This window comes from Manacus candei, unplaced genomic scaffold (assembly GCF_025592945.1).
Source record: "Manacus candei isolate 608988 ecotype Guabito, Panama unplaced genomic scaffold, ASM2559294v1 h1tg000056l, whole genome shotgun sequence".
In the NCBI taxonomy this organism is placed as follows: domain Eukaryota; kingdom Metazoa; phylum Chordata; class Aves; order Passeriformes; family Pipridae; genus Manacus; species Manacus candei.
Genome location: NW_026138104.1, coordinates 8,015,741 through 8,038,515, shown reverse-complemented (window position 1 = coordinate 8,038,515; position 22,775 = coordinate 8,015,741). Strand labels below are relative to the sequence as shown.

The following is a 22,775-nucleotide window of genomic DNA, read 5'->3' as shown; positions in this document are numbered from 1 at the left end:
AGAAGTATGAGCTACCTGTGCTCTTGGTCAAGATGATCAGCCCACAAGGTCAACCCTCAAAAACATAGCTGAAACCAAATTTTCCATCAGTTTTACAGTCTCCTCATTGTAGCTAAAAGAATCACTTGCCATGTGACTGTAGGGTTTCAAAACTTTTAGTGGAAAAATGTTTCTTTCTTCAATGACTCCTGACACGTCAACTACTTGGTCCAGTTTGCTGATAGGGAATTGTGTCCTCTAGGATTCTCTTCATTCAATAACATATAAGCACGAAAAGCTCTGATTTTCAAACTCCCAGACTTGCTGCAATGGCAGGGGATTTCAGAAATAACTTCAAATCTTTCAAAATGAAATGTCACTTGGAATTTTTCAGACCAAAGTTAAAATAATAACAATAATAATACAGCTAAGTTTCTTTTCTCCCATTTTAGAACAGTACATTATAGAACTGTGTCTTACACGAACATTAATACATGAAAGGCCCTGTGCACCATCCTGATTTTAAGAAAAGAAACTGAATTGAGAGGGACTATTCAAAGAAGCAAGTATTTGTCAGCAGAAGCAAATGTTATACCCTCAGCTTCCTATGAAATTGGTTACACATTCTAAGATGCAGATGAATATATGAATTTTTATTACAGATGAGGTGTGCAAGTGACTTCAGGCCAGCTTTTTAACTGATGAAAAAGATCAGACACTGACAGATATTTAGGCAGCAAATTCGTCACACGACTCTCAAAAGGTATACAGCAATTATTTCGATTTACATGCTGAAAGTTTTTTAAAATTTCATAAGGTGCTTTTCTGCACCTTTAGAGGCTAAAATTTCATTTGAAACCTGTCTCTTTAACATCAATCCACTGCATACAACCAGAGTTCTGTGAAATGGATGTAAAAGAGTTCCTTCCCAGAACACTAATAAGCAACTCTGAATATAATTAAGAATATTTATCAAAAAGGAATTTAATTCACACCTTGCTTGCCTCCAGTTCTTTTTATACAATAGATTATATAGCAGTCACTCTTGAAACTGCTGCAGGGAATTTAATTTAAATGTATATTTTTCTATCAAATCCATATCTTGTACTGAAAACATAGCAGCTACACTTGAATATAATGCTAGTATATGATGTGATAGAGGATGCTCCTTGCTTGGAGCATAATTGCTGTGATTTGCAGGCATAAGATTCTACCCCAAAGGTTTTCTATCAGAACAGTTTAACAGCTAATTCCCACAAATGTTCAGGTAGTGAGACTGCTTTCAGTCAGCCTTCTTCTCTTGCAAAGAAAATATGGACTATTAATGCATTTAGAAGTGTAATGAATTTAGGGACTGAATCTGTGATCAGGGGATGTACTTACAGCAGATCCCTCTGGCTGCTACTCATAATCTGTAGAAAATAAAACTTATTTTGTTTCTCTCTGCTGGATGGATGTGAGGAGAGAGAAGGCATCACTGGTAACAGTATTCAAAATTCTTGTGGCTTGGACAGTTTAAACTAAAACTTTATCTGGCAGCTCCTTGATAAGCAATTAAGCTGCAGAAGCTTTGATGTGGAGATGTTATAGAATCATAGAATGGCCTGGTTTGGAAGGGACCTTAAAGGTCGTTAGTTCCAAACGCTCTGCCATGAGCAGGGACACCTTTCACTAGAGCAGGTTCCTCAGAGCTCCATCCAACCTGGCCTTGGATACTTCCAGGGATGGGGCACCCACAGCTCTCTGGGCAACCTGCTCCTGCCTCATCACCATTCCCTCTTATCCTGTCACTATATGCTATTGTAAATAGTCTCTCTCTGACTTTCTTGTGGGCTCCCTCCAGGTATTGGACTTGATTTCATCATTAATCTATACTGGTATTGGGTGTTTCTTAGACACGAGAATATTACTGGGGTGATTAAGTAATGATACAGCAGAATTTTAAGGAAAGCAAAAATTTCACTCTTCAAAACAATCTGAGTGAGGCACAGCCATGGTATTCTTTCAAAGTCTTTCTCATTTCTTTAACTATCAGTACCTCTAGAAATGTGAATAGTTCAGACTGTTAGCCTGGACTTTGGGAGAGCTTTTCCACACACCTGATGTGTCACCTCAAGCAACTCAGTCTCTCGAAGTTTCAGATCCCCAGCTGTTAACTGGGAATCAAAGTAATTCAGTTCTCCATAAAGGTGTTGTGAAGGTTATCCATTACAGACTCTTTAGTGTTCAAAAAATATGGTCCTAGCACACATAAATACTTATGGTACAATGAATGTAAGGCAATGTGTATAAACTGTGACACAAAATAAAGCTTCTGAAAATTTGGTACTGCTGTGCAAGGAAGGTCTCACAATGGCAGTACACCACATACCAAGTTCAAAGAGCACAAAAACAAGGAAGGAAAGAAAAGCCATTTTCAAAAGTGATTTAATTAATGTGGTTTTTTTTTCAATTATGACTCTTAAAAATTTCCTAAATATACTTAAAAGAAAAGACAAAGGCACAAGTTCAAGTTAAATGATTGCACAACACACACAGACTGAGAACAGGTCCTTTCCTAGTTTCGTGTTCCATAAGACACTTCACAGGCCCATTTTCAGATACAAGTTTTATGTTCCTATTCAGAAGAAAACCACGATAAAAAGAATCAGGGGAGAACAGCAAAGGCTTCTTCAGGAACATCTCAGCAGCATCCAGTATGCAGGAGAATGGCACAGACAAAATTATCTTGGGAAGGGTTCACTTCCTTGGTCATGTGTGTTTGGTGGTTGAAGGAATCTTTGGTTCACTGCCTCTGCCCCCCTCTCCACAAGAGAAAACCTGTGTGCACACTAGAAAGGATGATGTGACTATTTGGGTTGGTTTTGTTTGTTTGGCCCCATGTAATAATTTGTTCACTCTAAACTAAGAATTTTTCTTCCTCTGCGTATTTACTGGGTAAAAAGGAGACTGTGCCTGTGCATCTATCTTATTCTGAAGCCAATTCACAGGCTTGTATAATAAAAGATGGCTATGAGTTTCAATCCCTGATCCAATAAATGTTTATGTACAACAGTCTGTAGCAGTGCCAACATGAGAGATTTTGATCAACTCACATTCCTGGCTAAAAAATGATCTCAGAATCTGATTAATGTGGGTTTAAATCCTCTTAAGTAGAAGACACAAATCTCCCAAATCCCAGCTGAATACCTTAAACAGCAGCTTGAAGGGTGACTGGTATGTCTTCCATGGTGATTTTGTGAAGACTGTATAAATTTTTTCCACTTGAAACTACTAATTATTGTGTTAAGATTGGGGTGGGGTTTTTTTGAGAAAGACAAAAAAAAAAAGCCAGGGAAAATGTCAATCCATTCCTAAGTTAAGGTGCCATTTTCATATTCCTTTGAGAGAAAGGACTGCTGCAGGTAATGCAGGCCCCTTTTGAACCCACATAAATGTGTGTGTAAGTATATTTGTTTCTTGTACACCACCTAATCTGTGTTTTGGCATGGCAATTTTCCCACAAGAATTTAAGATTATTTTTCAATTACAGCCTTATCAGCAGATTGCAGTACCTGGGGAATAAAGAATTCAGGTCCTCATCCCTACAGCTTGTATGTTTTGACATCTGCATAAGTGAATTAGTTTTCAGAAGCATTGATCCTATGCAGCTCTAATTGCCTTCAACACCTTAAAAAATTAGTATCCACAACACATTAAAAGCCTGTGGGCAAAAATATTGATTTTTGCCTCACATTAAACTTCCAGACTTTCCAATGAAAGATTTTATCTGAGAAATACAACAGAAATACATGACATTTCAGAAGAATTACTAATCCTAACAGCTGTGGGGATTCTGTGTGTGAAGTAATGAGAGTTGCATAAATACTATCTACTGTCAGGAAGATACTATACTAAAGGTAGTTAAAATTATTAGTTTAAACAATTGCTATGTATCAATTAAATCAATCTCATTAAAAAAATAGGAGGGCAAAGGAAAAATAAAGATTTTCCATCTGCTGAATGGAATATTATATTTACTGTGTCTGCTGTGCTGTAAAATAGTGACCAATAAAATAAATTTAAACATAAGAAGACAGTGTGCTATCAGAAGATAATAGTTCATAACAACAGGCATTGCAAATTTTTATACCCCTCATATAAAACGAAAGTCAATACACTTTTAAGGCAAATCACTGTAGCATGGCTGATAACAGGTTCCATCCACTTACCTGTGTCTCCTTTTCCCTTTTGGTGGTGACACCAGGTGACAGCATTCAAGAATCACTTTAGGCCTAAGAGACTTGAACAGACCCTTTTAATGCCAATTCGTAGATTTAGATTTGCCAAAATCTGTTAGTCTTCCCAGACTTTGGAAAGTGGGGCTTACCTATATAATATTCCTCCCTCTACTGCCTTCAGCTATCTCTTGTTTTGTTTGAAATCAAACTAATGAAATACATGCATCTGAGTATATGTATTTAAATAAGTTCTAAGTGTTCTCTTATACAACATGAAGCTTTTTCCTATCAGCTCCTAATTTCAATGAGTCCCATTGCATGGTCCTGGAGGAACTAAACATCAACCTCATTTGGAATCCTATTAACTCACTTTGCCACCTCACTTACAGTGAGCCCCAAAGCACTGGGCACTTACCACTACCATATTATAATTTCTATTTGTTAGCCATACTACTGAAACAGCATTACTAGAATTATTAACATGTCTATCAGGTTAAAAAAAGGAACTTTGGTTATCCAAGTGATTTTTAATGAAGAACTCAAAACCTCAACAAAAAATTAACATAGTTAATCTTTTCTGGTTTGTTTACTCTATTTTATTTTCCATACTTCAGATGTAAAACATTGTTTATATATATAAGTAAACATAACATACCAAAATCTACAAGCTTGACTCCTCCTTCAGTGGTCAAAAGGATATTATTTCCCTTAATATCACGGTGGATAGTTTTGTTTTCATGCAAATGCTGAAGTCCCTGGATGGTGAGATGTAAACATGAACCTTTTAATAACAGCTCTGTCCTCTGTAATACATTTGCAGAAACAATAAAGTGGCAGAAAACTATGAAAAAAATTAAAACATTTTTTAATGCAAAACCACAGAGATGTCATTCTTACTGGAAAACTATTCGGCACACCACAGGGAATAGATATTTTTTTAATTGATCCACTTTATGTCAAATAGAAATTTTAAGATGAAAGCAAAAAAATAGCACTATAAACCTACATTATACCTTTAGAGGATAAAGAAAGCTGCTAAAGCCTAAATTTCATTGGAGAAAGTAAAGTTTCAGTTACAAGAAAATGATAAATAAAGACACTTGATCTTGATGAGCAAAAAAAATTCTTGCAGTGGTGTTTGAATTCACTAGATATGTGGATATTTTACTACAAAAATACTTTGGATCCAGACACAAGAAGTTGGACAGTATTTTAATTATGTTTCTGCTACTTCTCAAAAGAAAAGCAATTTTGATGCTTAACTGTATTTACTAAGAAAACTGATCAATAGTCAGAAATGGTTCATTCTCTTAATAATGAAAAAAACAGATTAACTGTTCTTTACCTTGCCTGCTCAAAAAGAACCACCTGAATTACACATCACCTTGATTTCAATAAACACTGCTATAACAGAAGACAGTGATCTATATTAGGGGGGACTATCTTCATCCATTTAAGGAAAAAAATATGAGCTGAATGTTGACTTTCACTGAAAGCTTATCTTACCATCAGAGCTTCACGTAAAATGTAAGCAATTATAAGTTCATTCATCCTTTCACCTCTCTTCAGAAATCCTTTCACAAGATCAGTCACGGATCCACCATTGCACAGCTACAAAACATCAAGGAAATACAGAAAGGAATTAGAGAGTGTTGGAGTAGCCACCTGGTTTTCAGTAGTTTTTGTATCTGCAGTCAAATGATCTCCTAGTAAACTGGCAATCCACAAATTTGTCCTTAACGTCTACCATTTATACAAACAACATACACAGCAACTTTTGCCAATTCTTGTTTGCTACTTTCTATATTTAATTCTTCGTGTCCAAACGCAAGTGCAGCAGTCTATCTCTTTTTTTTCCTGCATACATGATTGCTTTTCACTGAGACAGAAACAGCTTACAGTGCAATAAATTTTTTGTGAAGGCATGTTTTGTGGGGCACACTAATTGCTTCTGATATTCATCATGTGCATCTCACCAGTAATGCAGATTATTACAGCATCAATTCTCAGGTACAAAAGCTACATACAACACAAAATGGATTTAAGGCATCAGAATGCAGGCAGCAGAGAAATGTCCCTGCCAAGGGGAAAGATGCCCTTTTTGCCCAGCAGCACTTAACTCCTAGTGTAGAAAGATGTGATACACAAGGGATGGGCATCACAGAAGATGATGAAGCACTGTGGAAAGAAAGGTCTCATCTCCCACTGAAACAAAGTGTGCCATTGGTGTAAGACTACAGCTCTTGTAGCATCAACCCTATCAGCTTCTTGTTCCAGATGCAGAGCCACAAACTACTCGGGACAATCCTCTCTCCTGTCTAAGGTCCACCTAGACTCCTGCAAACTCTCATCCTGTCCTGTACATGTGGGAAAAACAGGTCTGGTCTTGCTCTCTGAAAAGGATAGTGAGTGCACATTGCCAGCTGATTAGTTTAGACCTGCAGTACTTTGTATGTTCATTTTTATCATTTAAAATTTTTCCACAGAAAGAAGCAACAATGAAACTTTAGTGACTACCTCTATAGCTGTTACATGCCTGCAAAGATGGAATTGGTACTTAAGCCCTTAAACTATCCATAATGCACCTGACAATACTCATTGATTGAAGAGCCATTGCCTATGTAAAGGCATAGCTGTTTCTGATAAAACAGTAAAACATATTGTAAGTTTTATACTGTATCATCCAGTAGATTTTCACATGAAACTAAATACCCATGTAAGACACTTTAAAAATGCAGCACAAAACAGTAATTCCTTTTCACTGCTTTTGAAGTATATTTAAATTGGGGCATAATTTATCCATAAAACCTTTCAACTGCAGAATTCCAGACATCAGAATCTTTTGTATATTTTTAATATGTTCTTCTATGCCTCTACATTTTTTTCTGTAATTACAAAAAGACTCGCACCTTACAGTATAAAGCATTTTATATCCCTTTGTACCCAAACATAACAATAATTCTCTGATTACCTTTGGAACCCCTGAGTTGCACTGAACTGGCACCACATGAATGCCTACACAAATACCATTCAATACATAACTCTTGCTGCAAGATGAGTTCCCTCATCAGGTCAGCCAGGGCTCTGGTCTGACAGATGCTGAGCTCTATGGCAACAATCTTGGAACTCATTTAACCTCACCCTTACCTAAGTGGGACAATGTGCATGCTTAGAGAGAGAAGAACTCGTATGCTTAAATGATGAGATTAAGGGCTTTGCTGGATAAGGATCAGATTCCCAAGCAGGATTTCATTTACTGTCATTAGCGATGCTGGTCTGCCTTCTCCACTGACTTTTTCAAGTTAGTTATTTTTTTACAATGACATTATCTTTTCAGGGTCTCTATTGCTTTAATTTTGCCACATTGCCAAAATATTTAATCAAACCAAATGGATTATAACAATTTTGGTTAATTTAATGCACTTTAATTCAAGGCACTGAAACTGTCTAACTAGTAACAAATCAACTGTGAATTAAATTACACATATGATATTCTTCAAATAATTTTTCTTCATTATCTAATATTTAAGTTTTGCTTCTTACAGATGGATCCTCTTTTTTTCTTTACAGAACTGGATGCCTATTAGCCTTTCTGTTCAAGGTAAAAAAAACAACATAGAAAGAACTATATTCTCTTTGTAGGCAGATGAAGGGAGAAACTGTATCTCAGAAACCACCTTTTTTAATGTTTAGGCAGTAAAGCCAATACTGAATTTATTTGCCTCGGTCAGCATTGTTAATTTTTACGTTCTTAAACATGTTGCTTTAACTAATTTTTCTACTACTCTCATAATATATAAATCCCTATTATGAGATAAATATCTGCATTATGAGATAACGGTTATCTAAAATATCAGGTAATGTAAGATACTAAAACTCTGATTATTTTAAACCAAACCAAAACTGAAGCTGGTATGTAAAAGGTCAGCTAAACAGGTCTTGAAATAAAGAACCCAGAAGTCAGCCATATCACTGTGGAAATCCTCCACCAATTCCCAAGGCAGAGTGGCTGCTTAGACAGAGTTCAGCTGAAGATGTCATAGACATACTTTCTTGCATACACACAGGGCAACTTTTCCTATTTCTGTGTTAAAGAGTTGTACTTTTACTTATATCAGACAATTAGTACTTTTCTGAGACCACCAGTATACGAGGAAGAGAGAAAAAAAGGCTAGGTATTAGAATGCAAGCAGCTATAAGGAGGAAAAGGGATTATTGGAATACAACCACAATTAGAAAAGGAGATTATGGCAGACACTGTATGTGCGTGCTCTACGCTGTGTGGGTGAGAGGGGGGAACGATGACGACAAGGATGACACAGGCTAGTATTAACCTTGTTCTATTTTTATCTTCATGGGTAAAATGTTGTATCTGGTCCAATTTCCTACTTCTACTGTCTATTTTTTGCAGGTGAAGCTGCCACATGTCCCTATAACCATGCACATAATTGAAGCTGAAACGGTGATTCTTTCTCCTGACTCAGGGTATCAAATTGCATGTGTATTCAATGGAAATGTATCACAAACACCTCAAAAAGTCCCTCTCATAATGAGTCAGGCTCTTCTCTTCCCTCTCAAAAGAAGAAGCTACAGAAAGTTACAATACTGCAGTGCTGGACCACGCTTGCTTGGGAATCTGAATAGAGGGGGAGATAAATTGCTATTGGGAATGTTGACTAGGATCCAGCCCATGACGTAGAAACTTAAAGGAATAAAAAAACCTAAATAATTAAAAAAATCACATTACCTTAACTTATACAATCCTTTAATGAGAGATTATGGGATAAACATTATTTAGCAGTACTGTCAGACTGAAAGTTTCTTTGGGTATTGTTAAATATTGCAGCTTATAATTACGATCTCTGCTGCTTCTTAGTAGCATGCTGCCCACGTTAAAAAAACTGTGTAGCCTCTTACCAAAATTACTGTGTTTGAGTTAAGCTACCTGTAATGCTTGGATCCCAAGAAATCATGAAGGCAGAGATAACTTTTAAAAAAGATCTTCCTAGTTTTCAATGAGCATCTAGAGAAGGGAGATGCTGATAGCTATTATTTTGTTGCAAGGATTGTGAACTCACATGACCAAATAACTAATTAGTCTGTGTCATTACTCCGCATCATTTGGTAAAGTCTCCTCAGAATGCCTTGATAAAGGGCACTATAAGCAGAGACCAACAAATGAACAGAGAACTCAGGACACAGACATACAGGAGAAGCTACATGTCTATCTGAGCTCTGCTACAGGGCGGCTTCTTACTCTAAAGATCAAAGTAACTCACCAAGTCAAATGACCTTTCACCTGTCGTGAGACAGGGGCTCTTCTGGAAGGAGAGAGTAATAATTCTATTTCTCTCTCCCACACTAAAAAACCCTCACACATTCACACACATTCTCTATTGCATACACAGATGCATTTCTTGTGGCTTGTATCAGACAGAAACCCTCTTTTAAGTTTTGAACATACTTAATTTAATGGGACAGATTCTTATGATGTCCAGCCTATCAGACACAGGAAGGGAAGATAACAGTGATCCTCCCACAAGGCAGCTATTTAGAAATGTCATCTTGATTAACTTTGTACATGATCACATGTCACTTCTTCTATTGTTCTCTTGTGATTTACAGGTATTTTCTTTACCAGCAGTATTTTCTGTGCCTGCACTAACAGAATGCAAAGATTACCTGCAACAACAAGCAACTAAAAGGAGGGTAAACTGAACCCTTGAGGCTACCTAAGAGGGGGTGGAGAAGACAGAGACATCTTCCCAGTGGAAGACAGCAAAGGATGAGACGCAACAATTCCCAACTGCAAGATAGTAGATTCCTATTGGACATAAAGGAAAAAAATTCCCACTGAGTTAAGCACTGCAACAGATCACACAGTAAGTCTGTGTAATGTCCAGCCTTGGAGATACTCAAACTTGAATTGAAAAGGCAAATCTGTAACATTGCAATTAATAATCTTTGAGCAGGGGGCTGGACCAAATAACTTCCAAAGGTCCCTTCCATGATGTACTTCTATATGATTCAGAATACTTGAATTTTAAAATATTCAGTTCCTAGTTTGGATATTCAGATAGAAGAAAGAGTGGCAAAGAACTAAGGAAATATTGCATGCCTAAACCAATGGAAAGAGTAATTTTGCAGAAGGCTTGATCCATGTAAAAACCTCCCTTAGAGAGCTATAGCTCTGATGGCCATACATAGCTGTATCAAAACAGGTGATTATGACTCTTCTACAGTAGTAGTAAAGGGCTCCTCCCTTATGATTTTCTGGCACTCAAAAAGGCAAAGATTCATACTGGGATGACATGCAGTCCTCCATCCACCCATCTGCCACAACCCTGTGCTACTTTAACTGAGCTATTAGTATGCTAACTTCAGGAAAAAAAAATAAAATTATCCTAACACATGAAATGTCAGTTAAAATTGCTATCACATCACAATCATGCTGGTGTTCTTTTTAGGTCTTAGTCACTCTTCATCTGACCCAGCTGATACATTTCTCCTCTTCAGCTCTTCTTGATTCTGATGCCCATTCAGTATGAGCTTCCCTTTCAAGAAAACTCTCAATTGCGCTTTTGTTGGGGCCATTACAGCCTTTAATCATCCAGCTGCTCTGGACTTATACATCTGTACTAAGCTGTCAGGTAATGTTTGCTTGCATCCTGCAGTTGTTAAGGTACTTTCATCTTCAGCAGCTTGAATGCAAAGAGTGGCTCAATTACAATTACTTCCTTCCCTATCTTTACAGGCTGCACAGACATAAATGACTGGGCAACACATCACATATGCACAACTTATGGCATGCATCAATCATACTTATGAAAAAGTTCAACATTGCTTTAATGTTATCACACATAAGAATGCTAAAACCATGTCAGACACTAATCTCTAATTTTTTTCTTGTTCTTAGAATAGATCAATAATCTGACCTGTTCCCCTAAGCATGCAGTGCAGCAGCACTGTCAATCTCTGAGTTGACTGTACCTTCCTTGTAGTACTGACTGCTGTAAGAACAGAAGATTCTTATTTGCTGCTGTTTCATCATCATAAAACTACAGAAGCAGAGGAGTAAAAGGGACCTCAAGAAATTACTTAGTCCACTGCATATGTAATGTATAGAGACCTGGTACTTTCAGACATGTTAGATATTTGTCTAACTCACTCCTAAAAGTCTTCCACTGAGGGAGATTCCAGTCTTTCTAAGTTGCCTGTTTCTGTGTTTCATTAGCCTGATAGAGCATTTTTCCTACTATCTAACCTGAATATTTTTGCTTCCAACAAAATTGCATTATTTTTGCCCTTCCCTCCAGTAGTATCTGATAACAAATTACCATAATTTTCTCTTTAACATCATCTCTGTCAGACTACTGTCACGATAAATCATTTTTCCTCCTTTTTTTTAGGCTGTGCAAACTTAGTTGATGTAATATTTTGAAATTAGCCACGTTTTCTCAATTTAGATTGCCTCCAATTTGCTACTGACATTTGTGACATGTTTTGCCCCCAGATTCCAGAGAGAATTCCTTTGGAAGTCTTGTCCTCACTGGGAAAGCTGAACAGAACAATCTCCACTTTGCAGAGAATCTCTTTCTGTATAACCACAGCATGGTCAGGTATGCCCCATTTATTCTTCCTACAGACAGCAGTACTTTGTATGAATCACCTTTCTGTGATTCAAAAAAATTCCTCTGGTATTCACAACTGTGAATCTGATGCTATTCTCTAATGTGCCTGTAATTAAACTAGGTGTCCACTTCAACTTTTTTGTGGACTTTTTCCATTACTCAAGTTACTACTAAGGAAACAGACCAAAAGCAAATGCCCACCTTGAGATTCTCCCAGCCCAAAAGTAAACTAAGTCCAGTTTTATGAGAAAGAGGTTATTCGCTTTATTGTTTATGTGAAATTTCTGTATTTCCACATTTTCCTCTAAGAATGTCACATGGGACCATATAAAATCCTTACAAAAGACACATCTCATCTATTGCTTTCCCCTTGTTACAGCAGTTATCCTGTTAAACAAAGAGATTTTATTAATACTATTTGTTCTGACCCAGTCCAAATCAACCACTTATCATGTTACTGGGTTCTGGGTATTTCTACAATGGTTTCTATTAAATTGTTGTGAGTATCAAAGTCAAGCAGATTGGTCTGTATTTCCCTAGGTCATTATTTTTCCTCACTTTGTAAAGACATACACTAAATATTCTTGTATCTCATTTCTCTAGTAACCTTTTCTTTACCACTCTCCACATTAGCCCCTCAGAGGTTATCCGTAAATGCCTTAGCTGAGCATTTTTGTTTCTCCTCTTTGAAGGCATTCTGAAATATTAAAAGAAGTAGACTCTGATGCATTCTCACCTCTTACTGCACTTCTATTTTTTTCTCTGCATCAGCTAATTTGATATTGTGTTTTTAATGTCTTTCAATAACTGCCAGCTATCCTGGCACTTTTCCTTCATTTTTACATTATTTTTCCTAAATACAGGTACCTACCAGAACCCCAAGCCAGGTAAAGCATACTCTCCTAACCTATTATCCTTACCCTGCTGCTCCATCATCCTTTCTATTCTCAGGAAAGGGAACACAATGATTCTGGGGCTTTTTCACTCAAATTTCTTTCCATTTTCAACTTTTCAAAAGAGATCTTCTCTGTTAGAACAGAATCTACCTGATATAGCCATTTCCAGAGTCACTTTCTTTGCTTTCTGTCTCCAAGAAAGAACTCCATAGACTGACCATCTCTCAGGATCAGCTGTGACCATATTAACTCCTATTCTCTGCCTACAGTGTGATGTATCTTCACAACTATTACTGCCAGAGAGCACATTCAATTGGGAGCACCTAAGACCTACCACAAATACTTCAAGGTCCTTGTAAAGACTTACAGGGAACTCAATTATTTTCTTCAATGGGCCAAATGCTTTAATATGCAGCTCCTGTCCACACAGTGTGGTTTTAATTTCATCTCAAATGGCAGAAAGATGTGCACTGTGGCTTCTATTTTTCCTAACAACCGGACAAGACAATCCATAACCATAAGAAACCATAGCAATGTTCCATGCTTTTAGGTAAAGTTGATTGCTTTCAGTTCAGCGTGAACAAAATGTATCACTGAAACAGATATCATTCCTGAGTTATTTAGCTTCAGTGATGACAAACCATGTGGTATTTATGATTTTGCTCTCTTGTATCATCTAGCACCTCCAGGGCTGTGTTAGTCAGAGCCTCATGGTGTTTATTTGTTGCTTCTGACTTCTCCCCTTTCAGTTTGGCTTTTAACTTCCCATTTTCTTTGCCACGCACAAGCACTGACAAGACAGACAGCCAGAGGAAAAGTTTGCCTGTTTCATCTTATGCAATGCCAGCCTTCACGGACTCTTATCTTTCTCAGTCAGAATAAACATATCCCCACCTCACATCGTGGCCAAAATGGAAAAGCCACAACTCTGCCATTATTGCCTTTTTCTAAATTTCTTTTTTCAAACTCAGTATAACTGAATGAAGCTACCAAGGCTTTACATACACAAGAACAAAGAGAACTAATCCCTCAAAGAAAGATTTTTTCTGTTCTAAAACATTTGTAATATTGTTTTGTCTCTAGTAGAATGAAAAAAAGCAAGTAGGTGACGGTGCTGTTAAAAAGGTTTACTGGGCATAGCACAACTGAATTCCCCTGCTAGCTCATCCTGAAGTAAACTTCATATTGCACCACCCCATAATTCACGTTCTTTATGTTATAATAGATTTACCTCCCCATGAAGTTGTTAATGAAGAAATTAACGTATCGCCTGCCCACATCTCCTCCTCAAAAGGTTATATAGCTGAAGTGGTACCAAGCCATGACTTCAAATAGTGCTCTGTAAAGCAACTGAGATCTAGACATATTTAAAACAGAAATTCTAAAGGAGCTTCAACTATAGCTTCATGGCCTGGCAACACCAGAACACAGCTTTAATTTTTTAAAAATCAAATAAATGGAAGGATCCTTTTGGAAAATCGAAGCTAACCTACATACAAAACTTTAAGGTGCTGGTCAGTAAAGAGCCTAGGACTCTTGGAGCAAATGCAAGAGGCAGCTTACCAAGACAGAACATTTTGATAGGGAAAACTTAGTTGCAATTCATTGCTTTATTATACACAAGGAGCAGTGGTAAACATAACATTTAGAGATCAGAAACATTCACTCAGGTAGTGAGAAAAACCAGGGTCTAAGTTTGGGATCAATAATACCAACAGAAGTATTTCTACTGACTGCTGCAAACTTAGCTGAAGCTCTAGAAAACACAGAATCTCAAGTAAATAGGGTAGTCTGTGGTAACAGCAAGCACCTCACAGCTTTTTTTGCCTGCTCAGAACCTCATTGCTTTTGTTCTGTCTTCACCAATTAAGAAACATTTCAAAGCACCTTCCTCTTTTGTAGCACCATTTCTCTGTGATTCAGGGTTCAGACAGTAATTCCAAGTACTACCGTGTCCACAATACACATAATTCATTTTATGTGTGTGTTTCTACATGAAGACAATAATTTAGTATAAATCACTGTAATTTAAATTACTGCAATAGAAATCTTCCCTATCGAGTTTAAAAGCATGACTGGGGAAGTGCAAATCCAAACAATGGGGCTTGTCTAAAAGCTGGTTTTACAAAAGGAGTGAAGCTGAAACACACTCATCCAAAAGGCAGTTCCTCTCCTTGCAGGAGCATGCAGGACTTGTCAGCCTAACTGACAAGTTAGCTTAACTCTAGGACATGCCTGCTTTTCTCTGGTGACTACAAAAGGAGCTACAGACTCTGTCATGGGACCCTAATGAGCAAGAACATTCTGAAGGACATTTTTAAAGATAATTTTATAAGAACCAAAATGATGCTAAACTCAAAAGCCTCTTTTTTTTTTTCTTTTCTTTTTTCCCCCTTCTTTTAATAAACTACTGGAATGATTAACTCAGAGAGACTAGATCAGATAGAATTGAAATTAAAGTGTTTTGTAAATCTCTCTCTGCTCACTGTGTCTGTGCAAGGCAGTTCTATACTTCCAGGGTTTGGTATCAGCAAAGTCAGCACCTTTCTGAACTGCAACCAATGCCGACATTCTTTCTGGAGCCCAGGAAACTTTTCATCACCACTGACACCTGGCTGTCTCCTTTCTGCACATCCCAGCTCCTTGTTCCTTACTATAGTACTCATCTCCCAAAGTCTGCAGCCTCCAGCCCCTTCTGCCCAATGGAGAATGAGATCCCTCTTCCTACTGCTGTAGTGCCTTCAGTCACTCCCTTTTATAAAGAGACCCAACATGTAAACTGAGCAAATCCAGCAAAACTATATTGTCTATCACACTTGAATTAAAGTGTTTAATCCTCAAGTGTCTGAAGCAAAAAGCAACAAGTCTTAGCCCACGCACTCTTATGTTGACTGATGCTATTCCTCACAAAAGCTAAAGGACGTTTGGTTATCTCGGATTTAACCCAAACCTATGCAAATGTGGGGTTTGGTGGTTTGTTTTATTTTGTTTTTAAATAACCTCACTTTTTAGTAAAACCGTGATAAAAAGTAAAACGTACAGAAAGCAAAATGATGTTAAATATTAGAATGTGAAAGGCAAAGTATTCACATGCTATTTAATTACATAGCGGAATGGCAAAACTCAGGATATTTCTTCTCGACTTCTGCTTTACCGCATGGTGGCAAAAATCATTAGAGGTTATTCAGAACCAGCTTTTTGTATGTAAGTATTCTCCAGCAAGGTGGGCCATAACATATGCTCACCAGTTGTTTAAAAAATGTGAACTGTGCAAACCACAATGTAATATGAAATACTCCTCATGCAGAGAAATTATGAGTGTTTAGTAAAACTTTGAATCATCAAATGATAGTTGTAGTCACACATCTCTGGTCTTGAGAAAATAGGATATGATTCAAGTATGAAAAATTGTTGTAATTGGGAAGCAAAGAGGGATACTTTAGAAATGGAGAAATCAAGACTGATTCAGACACGTAATGGATCAAAATATTCAGTGTTGGTCTGAATGGAGCAATTATAACCATACACATTACTGAAAAATGACCCATGTTGAGAAATATGCAAAAGCAATTTTCAATTGTTTAATTTTTCTTCTATATATGTCAATTGGAAATACCTAATAATTTTTAGGCAAATTACAGCTTTCCTCCCCCCACCCTCACCCCGACATAAAACCCAAATAGACTAGTTATTTTCCACTATGTTAGTGGAATTTGGATTTTTCCACTCCTGCTAAAACTATCACAGCAACAAGAACAACTCTAGTTTTCATACTTCTACTCATTCCTTACAGAATCATAGAATATCCTAACTAGGATCACTGAGTCCAACTCCTGGCCCTGCAAAGGACAACGCCAAGACTCACACTGTGTGCCTGAGCATGTTGTCCAAATGCTTCTTGATGTACAACAACAGTATTATTTTTTTTAATACAAAATCTTCAGTCAAATGGAATTCAACAATTGAAGTCCCAACAGCTGCAATGACATGAATTTGTTCACTAAATTTTAGATGTACTAGTCTGCATGATCAGGAACTCCTCAGGCTGTGTGCCTTCTTTGCAGGCTGCAGATATTTTCAGCCAAACGTCTTTGCTCAAGAACAAGCATTAGCTGCCTTGAAACACTGACTGCAGCTCCTCTCTCCCTCTTCCACGCCCAGAGAGGTGTCATGAAGAGTGACACCACCATTAGATGAGAAAGGAAAGAGATCAAGCTAATGGAGAGAAAACTGCTTTACTGCCAGCCATCAGGACTCAGACATGGTGCTGGAAATCTCAGCAAGAGACAAGGGGAGAACTACCCATCTTGCTCTAAGCTTTGCTTTTTTGTGCCCAGTCTGCTTTGGTAGGCTTGGGGTTTTTTGTTTGGTTTTTGGGTTTTGTTTGGGTTGTTTTGTTTGGTTGGGGTTTTTTTTTGGGGGGGGGGGGGGGAGGGAGCAGGGTGGTATTTGTTTTTCCTGGAGTTTCTTGTCTCTCTTCATATTTTTCATCACCCAGACTCACAGCTCTCAAACAGTTGAAGCCTCATTCAATTAAGCTACACAACAGCAGTAAAATATTTTAGCCTTTTTTTTTTTCCAAAAACAAAAGGAAAATAACAATACCTGGATCTTTGGACAGTGGTTGCTCCTTTTTTGTAGAAACCACACTGCAACCTAGAATTGCACTATTAGCATCTCAATTCCACAGCAGAAAAAAATCTCCCTTCCTCAAGGCAACTGGACATGCTGAGACTGGTTTAGATAAATATACTCCATAGATTGGACATTATATAACAAAGCAGAGGATTTTGCTTTTGTTGTTTAAAAAGAAGGATGCACTTTAGTGAGTTTCACCATTTATTAGAATTACATACAATGTTGAAAAGGCAACATCATCGGAAATTCTTCCGCATATAGTAGGTCAGTGAAGGATCCAAGACTACTAAGCCACACAAGATTTGGGCATTAATTATACTCATTATTCTCTGACACATATGTAAATTGTGCTGTCACTGTTCATTTATGAATCTGTGAGGAAAATTTATACATATTTCATGAATTCTAAGGCTCTCCTTGTGACCACAGTTAGATTTGCAAACATCTGGAAGTATCTAATTTGCTAAACTTCTCTCTCCAAAGAGCAGATACAACAGTGCAACAGCACAGCAGATTCGCTCCAGGCCAGATGCAGCAGTGCACATGTATTGTTCAGCATTCTTAATTTTACCCAGGATTTAATGCAACACCTTCTTTTGGCCTTGGTGAGTACTTATCCCTAACCAACCATCTCTGAACATGCCATTATTCCCTTGAACCCACACACTGGCTGCCCCTTCTCAATCACATCAAACATATGCTAGTTGCTTTTACTCTCAAGACCCACAGCAGTCCTAATACCATTTCTTATGCAGCAAGAGACCTACTTCTAATCCTGATCAGCTCACAGGGCTGGCATCCATTACTGTACCTGTAGGCAAAACATGTTTTCCTCTCTGCTTTGAAGGAGCAGCCAAAAAAACCCAGAAAATTGTAGCACTATCCTCCTTCAATTCCTCCTTAGTACTCCTGTACTACAATGCTGACAAATGCTAGCAGCTGCCTGAGATCAGAGCTGACTTCTGTTACCCCTTTAGTTCCCCTTTTCCAAAGCCATTTGCTCTACTGCTTAAACCTTTGATGAAAGCTCTCTGTTATGAAGGGTCACTTTTAGCATTGGAAAGGAGTGAGTAATTGATACTCTCCACATTGTGCTGGGCTCTCCATCTCGAAGCAAATTCAAGAATGGTAGTTCTTCTAAAGGATCTCCACAAACCCAGAAAGGAGTTTTATCAGGGGATCTCAGCTTGTTACACACTCATTATATTTAAGTGACTCACCAGATGAATGCAACAGCCCTTGTAATTGGCCACTGAGTAGGAACTACACTGGTGGGCTATTCTGTGCCTGTAACACAGCAACAGTCTGTTAGGTTCTCTCTTGGTTTTTACCCTATTACAAGCATTTTGGCATCCTAGATGCACAAGCTTCCCCAGGCCAGGCAAGCCACTAGCAGTAAACTAGTAGCAATGGACCGACACTGCCCTGGTATAACAGGCTGGCAGTTTGATATATTGGCACTTTTTTCCTTTTTTTCCGTATGGGGCTACCTTTACAATTACCCATAGGAGTTACTATGTCCTTACTCTGATTAACTATGGGTTTGTATTTTGTCTATGCAGAAAGAGTAGCAGGTGAACTGATGCACTGCAGTTTTCTGTATTCTAGTTTAATTCAAACTCCTGAGAGCTTCTATTTACTGGGTTTAAGACTTTTTCTTTCTGAAAAAGAAAAAAGGTATCACAAATAGAAGCAGCCCAAGGACTTAAAAGAGAATTTAGATATTTGTACATTTAAAATTTCTTCTCTTAGTGTTAAATTTAAAAGATCAAAGGTAAGTAACAAATTTGAATCACTCCAGGCAAATTTTAAGTTAGTAAACATAGCTGCCAAGTGAATCACAATAATTCATCATGATAATATTTCTGTAATTCTTTTGAGTTATCAGTGTCTGGTTAGCAGGTTCAGTTAACACAAAGAAACATCCAGAAGATGAAACTCAAAGTATACCACTTTGCCTGCAATAATGCACAATTATTAAGTTATCAATTTATTTAACGATTTTTTCCATGTTAAAAGGTTGAGGGAAAAGGAAAGGTTAAAATGGCACCTCTTCAGAGAAGCAGGTTCCAAGCATAAGCTACTCTACACTTGCACATGATTTCTCTGACAAAGATTACACTAGATCAAGAAATGGTTCTACACGAGAACAAAGATGAATCAGGTTGACTCAATCTGAATTGTGCATAACCAGGACCTGCAGACTGCACTAGCTACTGAAACATTTGTGAAGGTACTTTCTAACAACAGAGCTGGTCAGAAAATAGAGCCTGCAGTCCACTGGAAACTGTAACATATTCCTCCTTCTCATATGAACAGGATTCTAAATTTCTTCACACTGAAAAATAATTAGATTTGGAAATGTTTACATAATGTTGAAAACATTATATTCTATTATGTGGAATATTATATAAACAGAAATTAATATATTATAGATACAAAAATTAAACTTGCATGCTCTAAGAGGAGACTGTATAGCATGGCAGTATCATCATCACATTCAGTGCGTCCATATGTGGATACTAAATGGAATAGTCTGGGACATCCATAATACAGCATTCATGGTTGCTGGAAAGCATTAAGGAAATGGACTGCAAAAACTGGACAACTAAACATCTTCTAGTGCTACCACAGGAGACAGAACGTTGTGCTACATGGACCATTGGTCTAACTCAGCAGGGCATTGCAAATGTTCTTGAAATGTTCACACTACAGGAAGAAAAACACCTGGAAAGAATATTTTGTCAGTCTTCTTGACATTCAGTAGTGAAAGGAATTCATTTGTGTTACACTTCTTGGCAATTCCCTCTACCTCTCCAGAAATGAGAGGTTGCTACAAAATGCTTTGTAGCAACAAAAATGCTACAAATTTTTTTCCCTACCAAGGTAATTTTTAACTAATTAAATAATAATTTAAAAAGCTGCTATAAAAATAATGCATGTTTCCTCTATTTCTTATAAAAATATATCGAGAACAATAAAATATACTACTTTAATTATGTGACTCATAAACCCAAATTCATCTCAAATATGGCATGCATAACTGTGTGTCTCTTGAAAATGGACCAAGATGCTTCTTAAAGTTCTACCTGATCTGTGTAGGAAACAAACTATGGAAATATGTTGCATTATGACTCTGGCTTCTGGCTTACAGTAGCAAGTAAAAGCTGTGTAACACCTACCACTTACCTTGCTGGGGTATTTTCAGCCTTCACTCTTTCTTGACTAGGTTGTTCTTTGCAACAAATCTCAGGCAACAGCTGTGCCACTTGTTCTCCCCACTTGCCCTCGACCTACGTGCTCACCTGTGGGGCCTGATATGATTTACCTCTCTGCTCCATCTTCCATCATTTAATTTCCAGCTCTCAGACATTTTCCCTTCTGAACTAACATCCAGAGCAGAAAGAAATGGGCTATAGCACACTCTGCCTTAGCTGTGTCATCATGCTGATGTCTGCTGACATGAAGCTGCTAAGCTGATTCATCTCAAGCATAATACTCATGGGATTTCTTTTAAACACAGTCTCAATGGGCCTGTTTCTTCTGCCTGCATCTCTGGATGCACGTGATGAAGCTTAATGCACCTGGTGGGAATCCTCCCTCCAGCAGTATTCTTTATTACAAACATGATTAGAACAGCCCAAAGAGGAACAGATGTTAAGTCTATCTGAGTGCAGCCTACAGAGATAAGGGCATTTCTGAACTGAGAGTCAAGAGTACTGTTCTGTACAGATGTATTCCTGTTTCACTTTCATTCCCAAAGGTATTTTCCTTAAAAATATTGAACTGAGAAAGTTTGGTTCCTTTATTACCAAAAACAATGCTAATGACGCTAAAAGGTCTCACACTATTATTTCCTCTAGTTTTGAAGTAGTAGTTAAAACTCATATTCTATACTAATCTCAGATTTAAGTCCTTGCATGTGTTAAGATGAGGACAACATGGTAACTTTACAATTCTCCTACAAATACTGTTCTAGCATGTAACATGAAGTGTGTTATGCAAAAAGGTTGTTTATTTTCCTCAGTAATCATTATGCACATTTTCAACCAAGTAGAGCTACACTGAAAAGCTAAATCAAAGTATGAGGCTGGCTACTTATCTCTTGATACTTTATTTTATATATATATATGCATATATATATATAAAATCATTTCTTTTAAAAGAAAAAAAAAAACCTGAACAACAGCTCCTACTCTCTCAGAAGCATATTTCCAGCTCACAGAACAGCAACTTCAAAATGCTTAACAAGATCAGTTAGAAGCACATAACAATAGAGACAGAAACACAGCAAACAAAATTAAATTCAAATGCTCAGTAGAAAATGAGGAATTTCACTTAAAATTGGAAAAAAATATTTTCTATGAAGGCATGTGCTATTAGGCAATTATTTACTTGAGGAGATTCAGAAGAAATGTCACGTTTATCCAGGATTATTCTGTAGAAGATAATTTCCATCATTCTGAAGCAACTGGTTTTGGTTCTATAGACATAGTAATAACTGTCAGATGACCCACACCAATAGGTCAGCTCTAAATTCCATTTAGTTTCAGGTAACTATTTCTTGAATAGTTTCTTAAAGCAGTCATCTGCTTTAATCATTTCTAGTCAGAGGACAATATCTTCAGCCTGGACTGTGAATATCCACTGACATATGCCTCAGAACAAGAAGCACAATTTTAGTTAAAAAATTAGTTAAATTTAATTAAATTTTAGTTAAAAATGGAATGTCCAACTATCTCGTCCCAGAGACCACAGGTTCAACAGGTACCAAATCATGTAAGAACAGATTAATTTTGGGGAACAGAGATGGAAGGTGGGGTAGAATATTTCACACCAAGACTGCAGTAATTTCATTATAAACCCATCCAAGGTCTTTTCCAGTATTCAGAATAGGTAGTAACTTAAGAGGTATGACAACTTAATAATAATTCCAATATTGGGACTAAAACCTCTCAAGAACCCTTAACAGTATAATAGGGTAGTCTTTTTAGCTACTTGGTCCCTTTTGGCCTCCAAACTGTATCTCAGTCACTTACTTTAGCCTAGTTAAAACCTGATTAGCCTCTTTTCCCTAAAATCCAAATATGACCAAGTGCAATACAAAAGAGCTATCAACTTTACGAGATATGTCAAAAATCACCACACTGTATATACTGAGAACGACATAAGAAATGAACAGTGCAATTCATATAACCAGTGCTGAAGATGGAATTAGGAGAAAAGAAACTTGGCAATAATCTTTCTTTCCAGGCTGGTTTGCCATTGATACAGGAGGTGAGGACTTTTTCCCCTAGGAAAAAAAATTGATAACACCTAAATATATGGATTTAAACACCCAAAAGAATAACTTTGTTGGTAAACTACAGTGGTGGTTCTAAATCCATTACTAAATGCTGAGTTTTGCCATG

The 22,775-nt window shown here is 37.3% G+C and overlaps 1 protein-coding gene across 7 annotated transcripts in view; it reads right to left on the bottom strand.

The window, feature by feature from the left end:
* The window catches only part of MYO3A (myosin IIIA), a 119,933-nt gene that overhangs the window by 82,082 nt on the left and 15,076 nt on the right, over nt 1-22,775 (bottom strand). For all 7 annotated transcript variants that reach the window (XM_051802273.1, XM_051802272.1, XM_051802274.1 and 4 more), the window contains exons 4-5: nt 5,706-5,810; nt 4,855-4,954 (exon numbers count right to left, since the gene is read on the bottom strand). In XM_051802273.1, the coding sequence (XP_051658233.1) occupies nt 4,855-4,954; nt 5,706-5,810 (205 nt within the window). The remainder of the gene's footprint in view (nt 1-4,854; nt 4,955-5,705; nt 5,811-22,775) is intronic.